A 14,855-nucleotide genomic window follows, 5' to 3' on the forward strand; every position below is an offset into this window, starting at 1 on the left:
ACGCGCCTACAATTATGCTTGATTATATCTTTTTAATTTATTATTATTATAATAAGCTAATCAAGGCACAGAACTAAGAGCTAGAGCTGGATACAGCATGTAAAAACTTTCGGTTGATATACGATTCTTGTCATTTTAGAGAATGCTAAGGGGCAGTAAATGACATTTATAAAAAGGACAAGTGTGTCCCCGAGGAAGATTTTGCTAAGGCTCGTCTGACTCAGTCCCTTGGCTGACTCGAACCCTCAGGTCAAAATCAAGCTATTTCTGTGAGAATGGGACCTTTTTTTTTTTTTTTTATAAATTTCATATTAATAACAAGCTCTTGTGCCTCCGGTCTAGAGCAGCAGTTAACAAGTGGCAAGACGCAGCACTTCGAGTGGCAGGAAGGCAAGCGGAACACTAAGACACTCGCCGATGGGCAATGGAAAATAACTGTTTGCAAGTTGTCTGGTTGTTTATTCAATCTTGTCCATGCGACAGCAGTTTGAAGGTACAGCGAGCGTCTAATGAAAGCTGTTAAAAAGGCAACTTGGAAAAGCCACATTTCCTATGACATAATGTATCAATCAATCACACAGACAGCGTTTGCCCCCTGCACCATCTTCGGATGCGGTTTTGCTATGCAGATAGCTCAGTACATGCTCCGTCTTTGCACCCATCCCGACACCCTTGAACTCTTCCAGATGTCAGACACTGAAAGGTCCAAATAAATTACCCCTCCCCCCACTTTCAGGTTTTGGCAGAGGCTATTTTTCCTATTAAGAACCATGCATACACTTTAAAATGTGCTGCAGCTTCCTTTGGGATCTAACAAAAGGGTACAGTTTGGCAATTATAACTCTTTAAGGACAAGACAATTAGAGCAGTCTTGTTTGTTTGTTTCTTTTAATTCACTGATCAAAGTATATTCCACAATATTTTCTTTTCGAGTCTGTGAACTTTGCAGTTCATCCCATCCGATTTGTACAGTGGTTCAGATTAAGGTAAACCGTCTGGGGTGAAGGGAGTTATTCTCTCCAGGGAAATGTCCCCCTCGCAGTCCAGATCGCACAGGGAATCGGAAGCCAGCTCGTTATGGGGGGAGATCTGAGACACATGGTCAAAGGTCTCTTCCTTCTCGCCCCTACAGTCAACCACGTTGGGAATCATATTGACATAAGCGGTCACTATTTCCTTGTGGAAGCTCGTGTCCTGGTTGTAGGATATGAGCTCGTTGCTGATGTGGACGGTCTCCACCGGGGTCCCGGAGCAAAAGTTGCTGCACCCCAGGAGGCTGGAGAAGACCTTCCGGAAGTCGGCGTTGAAGGCGTAGATGATGGGGTTGAGGGACGAGTTGGTCCACCCGAACCAGACGAAGATGTCAAAGGTGGTCTCGCTCACGCAGGGCAGCCCGGCCTGGACGCCGTGGCGGCGGCCGCCGGAGCGGTCACAGAAGGGCACGATGCAGTTCAGGACGAAGAAGGGCAGCCAGCAGCACACGAACACCCCCATGATGACGGACAGGGTCTTCAGGACCTTGGTTTCCTTCCGGATGGAGGTTCTCAGGCTGCTGTGGTGGTGCTTGCAGTCCAGGCGCTGGCCCCTGCAGCTCTGGGCGTGCTCGGCCGCCCTTTCCAGGGAGGAGATCCTCCGGATCTGGCTTTGGGCTATCCGGTAAATCCGGGTGTAGGTGACGATCATGATGGCCACCGGGATGTAGAAGCTGACGAGCGAGGAGGAGATGGCGTAAGTCCTGTTCAGGCTGGAGTCGCAGTCCCCGGCGCTGTGGTTGCTCCAGCCCGGTCTGCCGTCCCGGCTCCTGTGCCAGTTGAGCTGGACGGGTATGAAGGATATGAGGACGGAGAGCGCCCAGGCGGCGCCGATCATCACCAGGGCCACCTTCTGGGTCATCTTCCGTTCGTAGCGGAAGGGGCTGGAGATGGCCCAGTACCTGTCCACGCTGATCATGCACAGGTTCAGGATGGAGGCGGTGGAGCACATGATGTCAAAGGCCACCCAGACGTTGCAGAAGGCCCCGAAGGGCCAGTGCCCGGCCACCTCCGCCGCGGCCTTCCAGGGCATCACCAGGAGGGCGACCAGGAGGTCCGAGGCGGCCAGGGACACGATGAAGCTGTTGGTGACTTTGCCGCGCAGGTGGCGGAAGCGCAGGACGGCGGCGCAGACCAGCACGTTGCCCAGCAGGGTCCAGACCACCAGCAGGCAGAGGAGGCTCCCGGTGGCCACCTGCGCGGCCAGCAGCTCCCGGCCGGGCGGCTGCAGCGGCTTCTGCGCCAGGGACCCGTTCGGCATGGCGGGAGCCCCTCGGACGGCGCGCTCGGTGCCAGAAAGCCTGGGACCTCGTCGGGGGGGCTGCTCCATGGGAGCGGGGGCTTGCCCGCGGCGCATTCAACCTCCTGCCTCGGCCAGGGGGTGAATCCGTCCTGCTGACCCCCTGCTGACCTCTCAGCCCGGCCAGAGGGGGCAGCGGCACTTTTTCAAGGCATGCGGCAGCAGCTGCTGATTATTACCCTGCGGCTTTGACCTCGGCAGCGCTAGCCGGACGAGCAATTTGCTTCCAAAGCCCCACGGGAACCGTAAAAGGAAAAGGCACCGGCAGTCATCGCCCTGTCCCGTCCCTTCGGTCACAGGTCGAAGAGCTTCTTCAGCAGCACCCTGGGTCTGCTCCTGGTCAACATAAGGGCGAGCTCGGGACCCGCTTTGTTTTACTGTTTCACGAGTTTCAGGAACAAAGGTTAGATATTCTTTGCTCTTAAATTTAAAAACAAAAAACCCCACCACTAATGCTCTGTCTTTGCTCTGAATGAATTTCCCGAGGAAACTGGCTCGCAAGTCATTCCCGCTGCCGCCACTCGCAAGGAAAGCCCACCCGCTCACCCTAAAGTGCACTCTCTCTCTGACAGCTGCTTCATACTCTCTCCTTCTATCAGTGCGCGCACACACACACACACACACAGGCTCACTCACACACACACACACACACACACACACACACACACACACACACACACACACAGGCTCACTCACACCAGTTAAATAACCATGCATTCGCCCAGACTTTTCCATCCATTCTTCCTTCTTTCCATTTCTCGCGCCTTAACTCGCAACTCCCTAGAAAACGAAGCAAATAAATTAGCATACTACTACATATTCATAATCGGAGACATCACATGCATCTCCTGTGACGATCCCTCCTGTCCTTTCCCTTTCTTATGGTCACGTAAATCATATGCAGATCGGCAGAGACCTGCATGCTTCATCTTCTGCCGCTCCTATGCGTTTCTTTGTTTCTTCTGACGATGTATCCAACCTTACACTCACGCGGTGTGCTCTCTAATCTCTATGCATGTACAGTACATGCGGGTATATTGCATCTCTGTCCTTCAGTCACCAACCTTCACTGTTCTCATTCTTGGGGGGGGGGGGGGGGGGGTTTCTCTGCAAACTCACATTCTTCTCCCCCATACACTTAAATCATCTTAAACAACCACTAGTTTGCCCGCTGCTGATGTTGCTTTTTCCCAACTCACTGAAAACTGATAACAAAATTCACTTACCTTTTCTTGACATTCATCTCTGCAGGAAAATCACACACACACACCCTTTTTAATAATTCTTGTCTTAAATGATGAAAGTTGCACACATTCTGTGAGAGTTTCATGTGCACTGAACCCCTCCCCCACCGTGCACAAGAAATGCAAGCAAAGGTTACCCCATGAATAACTCATTTCAGTAGAAGTAAAGTGAATCCTTTTGCTGGGAACAAATTCCAAAAGTGATCCAGGACTTGTCTATTCTGCAGAATAAGTTAAAGAATAAAATCCTACATTACACACTGAGATTCATTCATAATCTGTTTAAGAACATAAGAGGTGCCCTGCTGGGTCAGACCAATGGTGCACTATATCAAATCCAGCATCCTGTCTCCATTTTCTACTTTTATTCCTATTTTACACTTGAATCCCACCTTTCCACTCCTGAAAGATTGCCTAACGTGGTTTACAGCAAATTAACAGCTAGATTCAAAAAAAGGGGGGGGGGCATGTTTAGGTTAATGTTTTAGTTACTGCAACAAGTGTTAAATTTATCACACCTGTGATATTTCCACTTCACAAGCTGAGAAGTGGCTAGACAGGCATTTCCATGTTTTGGGCTGCTCCGAGAGAGAGAGAGAGAGAGAGAGAGATAGGGTGCTATCAAACTAGGGTGAGAGTACATTGTAGAAATCTCTTCTTTGTGTACCTTTCCTCATTTCAAATCACATCAAATGTTTATTGATATGTACTGTGCTGTTCATACCTCTGACTGTGCATGCAAAACTGGTCCCCAAACCCTAGACCATCACTAAAACCTCATCTCCAGTTACTAGATGACCCTCATACAATGGTATAAATTGATGATAAATATGTGTGCCACTTCAAAGGCTTGCGCTCTCTCCCTCTCCCACCCCAGTGTAGTTATTTCTGACATTAAAACATGTTATGGTATTGCATGCAGTGTTAAACACCCATCATGTTCATAAACTCTGCCCAAATTCCTATCAAGCCCGTGATAAAGCCTTAATGTATTTTGATGAATGACCCTGTAAAATACAATCCATAAACAATTCATGATTCAGTACATAATTACAAATTAATAATAACAGAATAATGTAAAGAAGAAGAATATCCTAACAGACAACTAAAACTTATTCCCTACTCTTATTAAGTAATCGGTCTGCTGAGTCACAGTAAATATGCCTAAAAATCAATCAACACCAGCCCAACACATAACCCATCCACCTCCCAACTCCCAAAAAGACTTCTTAAAAAGAGCTCTGTCTGCCCACTACCATGGACCAGACCTAAAGCACTTTTACAAGGACAATCCCACCTCTCTTTGTTTCTTCTCTGAAAAGGGTCAGCATAACTAAGCCCCAGTTATCCCCAATCATTCCCCTTTGGGTTGCACCTTCAGGAGCATCCCACCTCTATTATGGGCTACATTTTCAGGTCAGCCTGTGATGACATCAGCAGATGGGGGCAGAATAAGAGCTTTCCTCAAGTTGCCCCAAGCAGTAGCAGTGGCAGTGAGACGATCAGGACATCCTTCGGGGCAGGGGCATGTTGACAAAAACGCCTTCCCCACAGTACTTGGCAATCTGCTCCAAGCTATCTTCTTCCTTCTGTTCCCTCCAAAAGTGGCCTATCTAAAGGGGTCATTTTCTAAACCTATCGCACGCGAAAACGGACTTTTCATGTGCGATAGCTAAATCGGGGCGGAGTTGGCACCGGAAGAGGAGGAGTCGGGGCGGCACCAGGGCGAATGCGGCGGAAATCGCTGGCTGCGAAAAGGTAAGAACCCTTATCGCTGCCAGTAGCGCGCCCAATAGCGCCACCTTTTACGATGACGCTATTGGGTGTGAAAGCCGGCAGCGATAACACCATGGTGGTGCGATCGCTGCCGGCTTTCACAAGCCCGCCCCCCCTGCCCCCCGTTACCATGGGATTCAATGAGCTCTGCGGCATAAGAAAATCCAGCCCTAAGTTTCTTTGATCTAGTATTCATCAGATCCCTTTGGAAGACCATTCTTTGTTGCTCATGTCCAGAAGAGATGGCAATTTCCAAGTTTACCTTCCTAATAATTGTTAATGGATTGTCCTCCAGAAACTTATAAAAACATGTTTTAAGGACAGCTATACTATTAATTATGCATGGACCAAAGCACATGCTTTTTAAAATTTCTTTTAAACCTGCTACCAGTACATTTCATGGGATGTCCCTTAGATCTAGGGTAAATGATTTTGTTGTACACCACTCATGATTTAATAAACCTCTATCATATACCCTCTCAGTCATCTCTTCTTCAAATAGAAGAACCCTAACTTACAGGCTGATACAGTACAGTGCGCTCCGATGGAGTGCACTGTTAACCTGCCATTGGATGTGCGTTTTCCTTTACCCCTTATTCAGTAAGAGGCGGAAAACGCGCGTCCAACCCGCCGAACCTAATAGCACCCTCAATATGCCCTATTAGGTATTTGCGCGCGATTCAGAAAGTAAAACTGCTTTTCTGTGCACCCTCTGACTTAATATCATGGCGATATTAAGTCGGAGGTCCCAAAGAGTTAAAAAAGTAAAAAAATAAAATAAAAAAAAATTTGAAGTCCGCCGGCAGCTGTCGGGTCGAAAACCGGACGCCGGCAAAATTGAGCGTCGGCTGTCAAACCCACTGAAAGCTGCTGCTCCTGTCAAAAGGAGGCACTAGGGACGCGCTAGTGTCCCTAGCGCCTCCTTTTGCCTGTTTCTACCACCGGGCCTCATTTGAATACTGTATCGCGAACACAGGCGAGTGGCCTGTGCGCCCGCTCTCCCGCAGACTTTACTGACTTGGCCTGTTATTTAGCCTTTCTTCATAAGGGGCATGTTCTATCCTCATTTCTCTGGCCCTTCTCTGTACCTTTTCTAGTCTTGCTATATCTTTTTTAACATAGGATGAAAAGAATTACACCTAGAATTCAAGGTGTGGTCACATCATGATTTATTTATACAGAGATATTAAGATATTTCCAGTTTTATTTCAGCTGTCTTTTTCAAAAATTCCTATCATTATATTTGCTGTTTTGATTGCTGCTGCTCACTGAGCTGCAGATTTCAATTTCTTGTCAATGGTGATGTCAAGATCATTATCCTGAGCAATCCTCCTAATACAGATCCCCACAATGTGTAGATAGAATAATTTTTCCTATGTATACCACTTTGTACTTATCCACATTAAATTTCATTTACCATTTAGATAGCCTGTTCCCCAGTCTGGTCAGGTCTTCCTGCAATTCCCATGGTCTGCTTTTGTTGTAATGCTTTGAACTACTTTAATGTCATCTGCAGATTTAATCACCTCTCTCTCAGTTCCATTTTCCAGATCATTTCTGAATAAGTTAAACAACACTGGTCCCAGTACAGATCCCTGGAGTACTCCACTCTCTTCATTGTCAAATCTGATTATTTTGTCCTATTTTTTATTTCCTATCCTTTAATCCTTTAATCATTTATCAATCCATAACAGAGCATTACCTTCAATCTCATGATTTTTTAATTTCCTATGGAGTCAAAATTAGAAATGTTTACAAGAGCATCTTACTGCAAATTACATTATCAAGTCCAAAGATAAAAGATTAATACAAGAAAATAAATTCAAAACAGTTCTCAAATTCTGTAAATGTTAGCCCACAAATTGAGGGGAGCCACTAATAATTAGATACACTATAACGACTTGCTTGTCCAATTGCTTATTTACATTTTCAAATATTTCTAATAGATTAGTAAAGGTTTACTTCCCTTTGCTAAATCTATGCATTTTCTTTCTCATTAAGCCATGCTTATCCATACGGCTAGACTGCAGAGCTGGGTGTGGAGAGTAGCAACAATGAAGCAGAGCTGAATGTAGCACAAGAACAAAGTCAGATGAGGAGCAGTTCCAAATAATGGTTCCCAGGAGTACCAGCAGAGATTTGCTCTGTTGTTCTCATAAGAACATTACATACGGCATACCGGATCAGACCAAGGGTCCATCAAGTCCATTATCCTGTCTCCAGCAGTGGCCAATCCAAGTCACAAATACCTGGCAAGTACCCAAACAATAAATAAATCCCATACTACTAATGCCGGCAACAAGCTATTCCCTCTTCATTAATAACAGTTTATGGAATTCTGCTCCAAACTTAAATCCAGTTACACTAATTGCCTAATCATTAGGGATGTGAATCGTTTTTTGATGATTTAAAATATCGTCCGATATATTTTAAATAGTCAAAAATCGTCAGAGGCGCGATACAATAGGAATTCCCCTGATTTATCGTCAAAAATTGTAAATCGGGGGAGGGGGGAGGGGAAGGGGGAGGGCGGGAAAACCGGCACACTAAAACAACCCTACAACCCTAAAACCCACCCTGACCCTTTAAAATAAATCCCCCACCCTCCTGAACCCCCCCCAAAATGTTTTAAATTACCCGGGGTCCAGTGGGGGGGGTCCCGGTGTGATCTTCCACTCTCGGGCCATGGCTGCATTAATAGAAATGGCGCCATCAGCTACCTTTGCCCTGTCATATGCACTCGGGCCGTATTGCAAAATGGCGCCGGCCGTATGGCCGTATGGCCGGCGTCATTTTGCAATACGGCAATACGGCCCGAGTGCAGGAGGTCGCTCCCGGACCCCCGCTGGACTTTTGGCAAGTCTTGTGGGGGTCAGGAGGCCCCCCCAAGCTGGCCAAAAGTCCCTGGGGGTCCAGCGGGGGTCCGGGAGCGATCTCCTGCACTCGTGACGTCAGGTCACAGGAACCAAAATGGCGCCGGCGCTACCTTTGCCCTGTCATATGGTAAGGGCAAAGGGCCACCGGCGCCATTTCTCTTAACGCAGCCGTGGCCCGAGAGCGGGAGATCGCGCCGGGATCCCCCCAATGGACCCCAGGTAATTTAAAACATTTTGGGGGTGTTCAGGAGGGTGGGGGATTTCTATTAAGGGTCACGGTGGGTTTTAGGGTTGTTTTGGTGTGCCGGTTTTCCCGCCCTCTCCCCTCCCCCGATTTACGATTTTTGACGATAAATTGATGGAATTGCTATTGTATCGCGGCTCTAACGATTTTTGATGATTTAAAATATATCTGACGATTGTTTTAAATCATCAAAAAACGATTCACATCCCTAATATCAACTATGATGCCAAGATCTTTTTCCTGGGTGATTATGCCTAACATGGAACCTAACATCATATAGCTATAGCATGGGTTATTTTTCCTTATATGCATCACCTTGCACTTGTCCACATTAGATTTAATCTGCCATTTGGGCACTCAGTCTTCCAGCCTCACAAGATGTTGTGGTCCCAGACCGTGGAGGTCCATAACCAGTCCCTTTCCTATCTCGGGGCCACCCCCAGCTGACCGCAGCATCCTCCGCCCTGGTTCGGGCCTTGTTGGGGCCTTCCCACGGTGCTCCCTCCACGAGGGAGACACCACTGATTCTCTGCCGCTGACCTTGCCCCTTAGGTGCACGCGCACGCAAGAGCCATGAATTTAAAGGGACCAGGGGGGGGAAACTTCAGCCCGGTCCCGGGGATGACGTCAGACGCTCTCAGGTATTTAAACCCTATTGAGAGCTCTACTCTTTGCCTTGCAACGGGTCTTCTCTTGTGAGAGTAAGTTGCTGTTCCTGCCGTTCCAGCTTGTTCCTGATTCCTGCTCCGTTCCAGCTTGTTCCTAACTCCTGCTCTGTCCTCACCTGTTCCTGATTCTTGCTCTTTCCTTGGCTCGTCTCTCTGGCTCCTGACTTCGGTACGTCCTCTATTATTCCTGCTCTGCAGCCAGTCCTGACCTCTGGCTTGTCTTCAGTTTCTGCTTGTCTGCTGCCTGCCGCCTCTTTGATTTGCACCACTACTGTCTGCCATGACCTCTGGACTCCCTCTGGTTCCACTTCAATTCCGCCTGCCTCGACTCGGACAGTTCTTCAGATTCCTCTTCACCAGGAGACTACCACCTAAGTCCTGCTGGACCCCCAGTACCCAAGGGCTCAACCTGCAGAGAACAGGGGTTGGTATAGGTGAAGGTCCTGCTTGGTCTCCTGGCCCTGTTCTGCCTCCCAGCTATGAGTCCTGCTGTGGGCCTTCCTTCAGTGGATCACTTCACCCTCTAGCTGGCTCAAGGGTCCAAAATTCAGCAGTTTGCAAGGCCATGGACCCAGAGGACATTCCCGGTATTCAGGCCATTCCTGGCATAGCCCAGCAAGTGCAGCAGCAGCAACACTGCCTGGACATCCTGGTGGCCACTGTGGAGAGATTGGCTAACCGTCTGGATGCTCCCTCGCCGGCAGCACTGGTGTCAGTCGAGCCAGTCTCAGTTCCCGAATTGTCTGCATCGCTTAATCTTCTGGCACCTCCATGAAATGCGGGAGATCCAAAGCAGTGTCATGGTTTCTTAAACCACGTGTTTTATGAGATTCACCCTGCAACCTACACAGTTCCCTTCAGAGCAAGTCAAGACGACTTATATACTGTCCCTATTGGATGGACGAGATCTAGCCTGGGCTTCTCCACTCTGGGAATGAGGCGACCCCCTGCTGACAGACATGCAGCAGTTTATTCGCACGTTCAAGACAGTATTCGATGAGCCAGCTTGGCAATCTACTGCACTACCAAGCTCCTGCACCTTCATCAAGGAGCCCGTCTTCTTGTGGACTACGCGTTCGAGTTCCACACACTAGCAACGGAGCTGGGGTTGGCGAGAGGACAGCCTGCGGAGCATCTTTCTGGAGGGTTTGTCTCCTTGAATCAGGAGGAGCACACTGCTCGGGATCTTTCTGAGGACCGGGGTGTTCTGATAGAACTCACCGGATGGATTGATCAGCGCTTACAACAACGAGCTCAAGAGGTTTAAGTCGACCAAAAAGACCGGTTTCTCTAGCTCCTCCTTCTTCTCTCGTCTGCTGCTTCCTTATACAGAAGCTGCAACCACTCGTGGAGAAGAATCTATGCAGCTGGGAGCGTAGTCCTTTGACTCCTGAGGAGAGAAAGCACTGCCGCTCCTTAGGCCTCTGCCTGTACTGTGGAGGAAGGGGCAATCTACTGGCTCATGTGGTGAATGGCCGGAAAACGCCAGGGCCTAGGTTTCATCGGGGAGCTGACCCTAGGCTGCATCAATCCGCTCCTCAATGTACCGTACCTGTTACCCCTCGAATACCCTGGAGGGTCATTTTCCTTCCCACCTTAGCCTTTATCAACTCTGGAGCAGGGGGAAATTTCACCCTCGCTGATCTCGTTCAACAATTACAGATGTGCAGTACAGCCTTGCTCACCTCCACTTCGGATTTCATCCATTCATGGAACTCCACTCTCAGGATGTATTTCTACCATCATGATTCCCCTGAGTCTCCATACCGGAATACTTCATGTTGAGGAGATCTCATTCCTGGTTATAGAAAAGGCCATTCATCCTATCATCTTGGACTTGCCATGGCATCAGAAGCACTCACCGGTTATCCATTAGGACAATCTCCAAATTGCGGCCTGGATCTGTACTGTTCTTCCTCATGCTTCGCTGCAGTTCCACGACCCTGCATTCTGCTGCTGACTACTCTATCTTTGCCTGACCAATATTCAGAATACATGGATGTCTTTTCTAAAGAAAAGGCTGAACTCCTCCCAGAACATCGACCTTTCGACTGTGCCATAGACTTGCTACCGGGTACCATGCCTCCCAAGGGCACCTATATCCTCAATCACTTCCTGAGACTGGAACCATGTCTAGCTATATTCAGGAGAATTTGGACCATGGCTTTATCCGACCTACTACTTCACCAGCTGGAGCTGGTTTCTTTTTTATGGCAAAAAAAGATGGCTCACTCAGACCTTGCATAGATTACCGTGGTCTCATTGCCATTACTCGATGGGACAGATACCCATTACCACTCATTCCAGAGCTCTTAGACCGTTTACAGGGAGCCAAGTTCTTCACCAAGCTTGACTTCCAGGGAGCATACAGCCACATGAGAAAACGACCAAGAGATGAATGGAAACCACTTTCATCACTTGTGACAGGCATTACGAGTACCTGGTCATGCCATTCGGCTTATGTAATGCTCCTGCGGTTTTTCAAAACCTAATGAATGAAATATTACGTGATATACTGCATATCTCCATCATATATCTGGATGATGTATTGATATATTCTAAAGACCTCATCACACAACGACAACATGTCCGGAGAGTCTTACAAAAACTTTGAGACAACCGTTTATTTGCTAAATTGGAGAAATGTCAATTTGAGCAAGAATCCCTGCCTTTTCTAGGATACATACTGTCCTCTACAGGCTTCCATATGGACCCCGACAAGGTGGCAGCTTTAAGGATTGGCCTCAACCAGTAGGCATCAAGGCTCTCCAACGCTTCCTTGGATTCGCCAACTTTTACCGGCAATTCATACCGCACTACTCCCTAAGGGTGGCTTCACTCATGGCTCTCACCAGGAAAGAACAAATGCCAAGGTTTGGTCGCCAGCAGCACAACAGGCCTTCCAGAACCTTAAGGAGGCTTTTCCTCTGGACACTTGTCTACATCATCCGGATCCACAGTGCCAGTTCATTGTGGAGGTTGATGCTTCTGATCTAGCCGTGGGGGCTGTCCTCAGTCAAATATCCAATAAAGGCAAATTGCTGCTGTGCTAATACTTCTCTCAGAAATTCTCTGCGGCCAAAAAGAACTATGGCATAGGAGATAAGGAACTGTTGGCATTAAGCTGGCCTTTGAGGAATGGTGTCAGTGGCTGGAGGGTGCCCAACATCCTATCATCATTTATACTGATCACAAGAATCTGGAATTCTTGTGTCGGGCTCAACGCCTCAATCTGAGACAAGCTTGATGGTCCTTATTCTTCAGCCGTTTCAATTTTTCACTATGCTACACACCTGCTTCTAAGAACGTCTGGGCAGATGCACTATCTCGCACAATGGAAACTGAAGACACACCTAATCCACCTCAATACATTTTAGATCCAGCTAAAGTTCTTATAGCTGCTACGATGTGGTTCCCATAGGTAAGACTGTGGTCCTGCTCCATTTACGTAAAAAGGTTCTATCGTGGGCTCACGATTCACTGACAGCAGGACATCCTGGTGTGGCACGAACCTTGGAACTACTAACTAGATATTACTGGTGGCCACATGTCAAGAGAGATGTTCAACTTTCTGTGCTAGGCAAAACCCTTGCCTGGTCATCCATGGGGTCTTCTACAGCCATTACCCATTCCAACGGAACCATGTACCCATCTCTACAGACTTTGTAGTAGACCTACCGTTGTTTGATGGGAAAACCGTAGTATGGGTTACAGTTGACAGATTTTCTAAAATGGCTCATTTTGTGCCTCTACCCAAGCTTCCGACTGTAACCGAACTAGCACAACTCTTCACCCAACATATATTTCGTATTCATGGACTACCATTTCACATCACCTCCGACATTCTGCTTTCCACCCGCAGGGCAATGGTCAAGCAGAACGCATCAATCCGTCCTTAAAAACCTTTCTCTGAGCATTTGTAGGAGACAAATAAGACGACTGGGTGGCCTTGTTACCATGGGCGGAATTCTCGTATATTCACCATCGTCATTAGGCCACTGGAGTTTTCCCCTTTTCCCCTTTTCAACTTGTTTAAGGGAAACAACTTAAACCTCCTTTGCCACTACCTCTATCAGTACCATCACCGGCAGCACAGCTTATGGCTCAACAGCTTCAATCCCTTTGGGAGTCTACACAAACCAAGTTGCAGCAGACAGCTGCCACCGCTAAGAGGTATGCAGATAAGAATCGGTGTCCTGCTCCTGTGTTCTCCACTGGAGATAAAGTCTGGTTAAGCACCAAACATATTCCATCCATGCGCTTGGCTCCTAAGTACATAGGCCCATTTGTCATTACGGAGCGAGTGGGTACGGTTTCCTATCGCTTATGCCTCCCATCCACCTTGAGGATTTACAATGTTTTCCATGTGTCCTTACTTAAACCTTTGATGCTGTCAGTTTTCCACAACAAACCTCCTGAACCCTTCAAGACCATGGCAGAGGAGGACACCATTTATCAAGTGTGAGATGTCTTGGACATGCGCTTCTATCATAGGAGATAGGAGTACCTCCTTTCTTGGGAGGGTTGTGGTCCTGAGGAGAACACTTGGGAACCTGCTTCCAACATATTGGACAAATCTCTTCTCCACAGATTCCACTTGGATCATCCGGCTAAGCCCAGACTCCCGGGGAGAGGGCGTAGGAGGGGGGGGGTACTGTTATGGTCCCAGCCCGTGGAGGTCCCTAGCCGGTCCCTTTTCCTACCTCAGGGCCACCCCAGCTGACTGCAGCACCCTCCGCCCTGGTTCGGGCCTTGTTGGGGCCTTCCGCGGCGCTCCCTCCACGAGGGAGATGCTGCCGATTATCTGCCCTTGGCCCCACCCCTTAGGCATGCATGCGTGCAAGAGCCCTGAATTTAAAGGGACCAGGGCGGGAAAGTTCAGCCTGGCCCCAGGGATGACATTAGACGCTCTCGGGTATTTAAACCCTGCTGAGAGCTCTACTCTTTGCCTTGCAATAGGTCTTTTTTTGTGAGAGTGAGTTGCTGTTCCTGCGATTCTAGCTTGTTCCTGATTCCTGCTTCTTTCCAACTTGTTCCTGATTCCTGCTCCGTTCCAGCTTGTTCCTGACTCCTGCTCCATCCTCACCTGTTCCTGATTCCTGCTCCTTCCTTAGCTCGTCTCTCTGGCTTCTGACTTCAGTAAGTCCTCTGGTATTCCTGCTCTGCGGCCCGTCCTGACCTCTGGCTTGTCTTCGGTTTCCGCTTGTCTGCCACCTACCCTGACTGCTGGTCCACCTCCTCGTTTTGCACCACTGCTGTCTGCTATGACCTCTGGACTCCCTCTGGTTCCACTTCACTTCTGCCTGCCTCGACTCAGACAGTTCTTTGGATTCCTGTTCACCAGATGACCACCACCTAAGTCCTGCCGGCCCCCCCAGTACCCAAGGGCTCAACCTGCGGAGAACAGGATTGATTTAGGTGACGGTCCTGCTTGGTCTCCTGGCCCTGTTCTACCTCTCGGCTACAAGTGACACTGCGGGCCTTCCTTCAGCGGATCACTTCACCCTCTAGCCGGCTCAAGGATCCACAGTTCAACACAAGGTCCTCCTAAAATTTATCACAATCTGCTTATGATTTAACTACTTTGAATAATTTTGTGTCATCTGCAGATTTGATCACCTCATTCATTGTATCTCTTTCCAGATCATTTATAAATATTAGGGATGTGAATCGTGTGATCGATCGTCTTAACGATCGATTTTGGCTGAGGGGGGGG

General features: G+C 48.3%; 1 protein-coding gene across 1 annotated transcript; it reads right to left on the reverse strand.

The window, feature by feature from the left end:
• Positions 1-981: 981 nt before the first annotated feature.
• On the reverse strand, positions 982-9,888 carry LOC115093875 (D(1B) dopamine receptor-like). Its single transcript, XM_029606252.1, has 3 exons — positions 9,819-9,888; positions 7,430-7,503; positions 982-2,352 (listed from the first exon to the last, which is right to left on the reverse strand). The coding sequence occupies exons 1-3, from the start codon at positions 9,886-9,888 to the stop codon at positions 982-984; spliced, it is 1,515 nt and encodes a 504-aa protein (XP_029462112.1).
• Between the last annotated feature and the right edge of the window lie 4,967 nt (positions 9,889-14,855).

The sequence above is a fragment of the Rhinatrema bivittatum genome, chromosome 1, assembly GCF_901001135.1.
Source record: "Rhinatrema bivittatum chromosome 1, aRhiBiv1.1, whole genome shotgun sequence".
Taxonomy (NCBI): Eukaryota; Metazoa; Chordata; class Amphibia; order Gymnophiona; family Rhinatrematidae; genus Rhinatrema; species Rhinatrema bivittatum.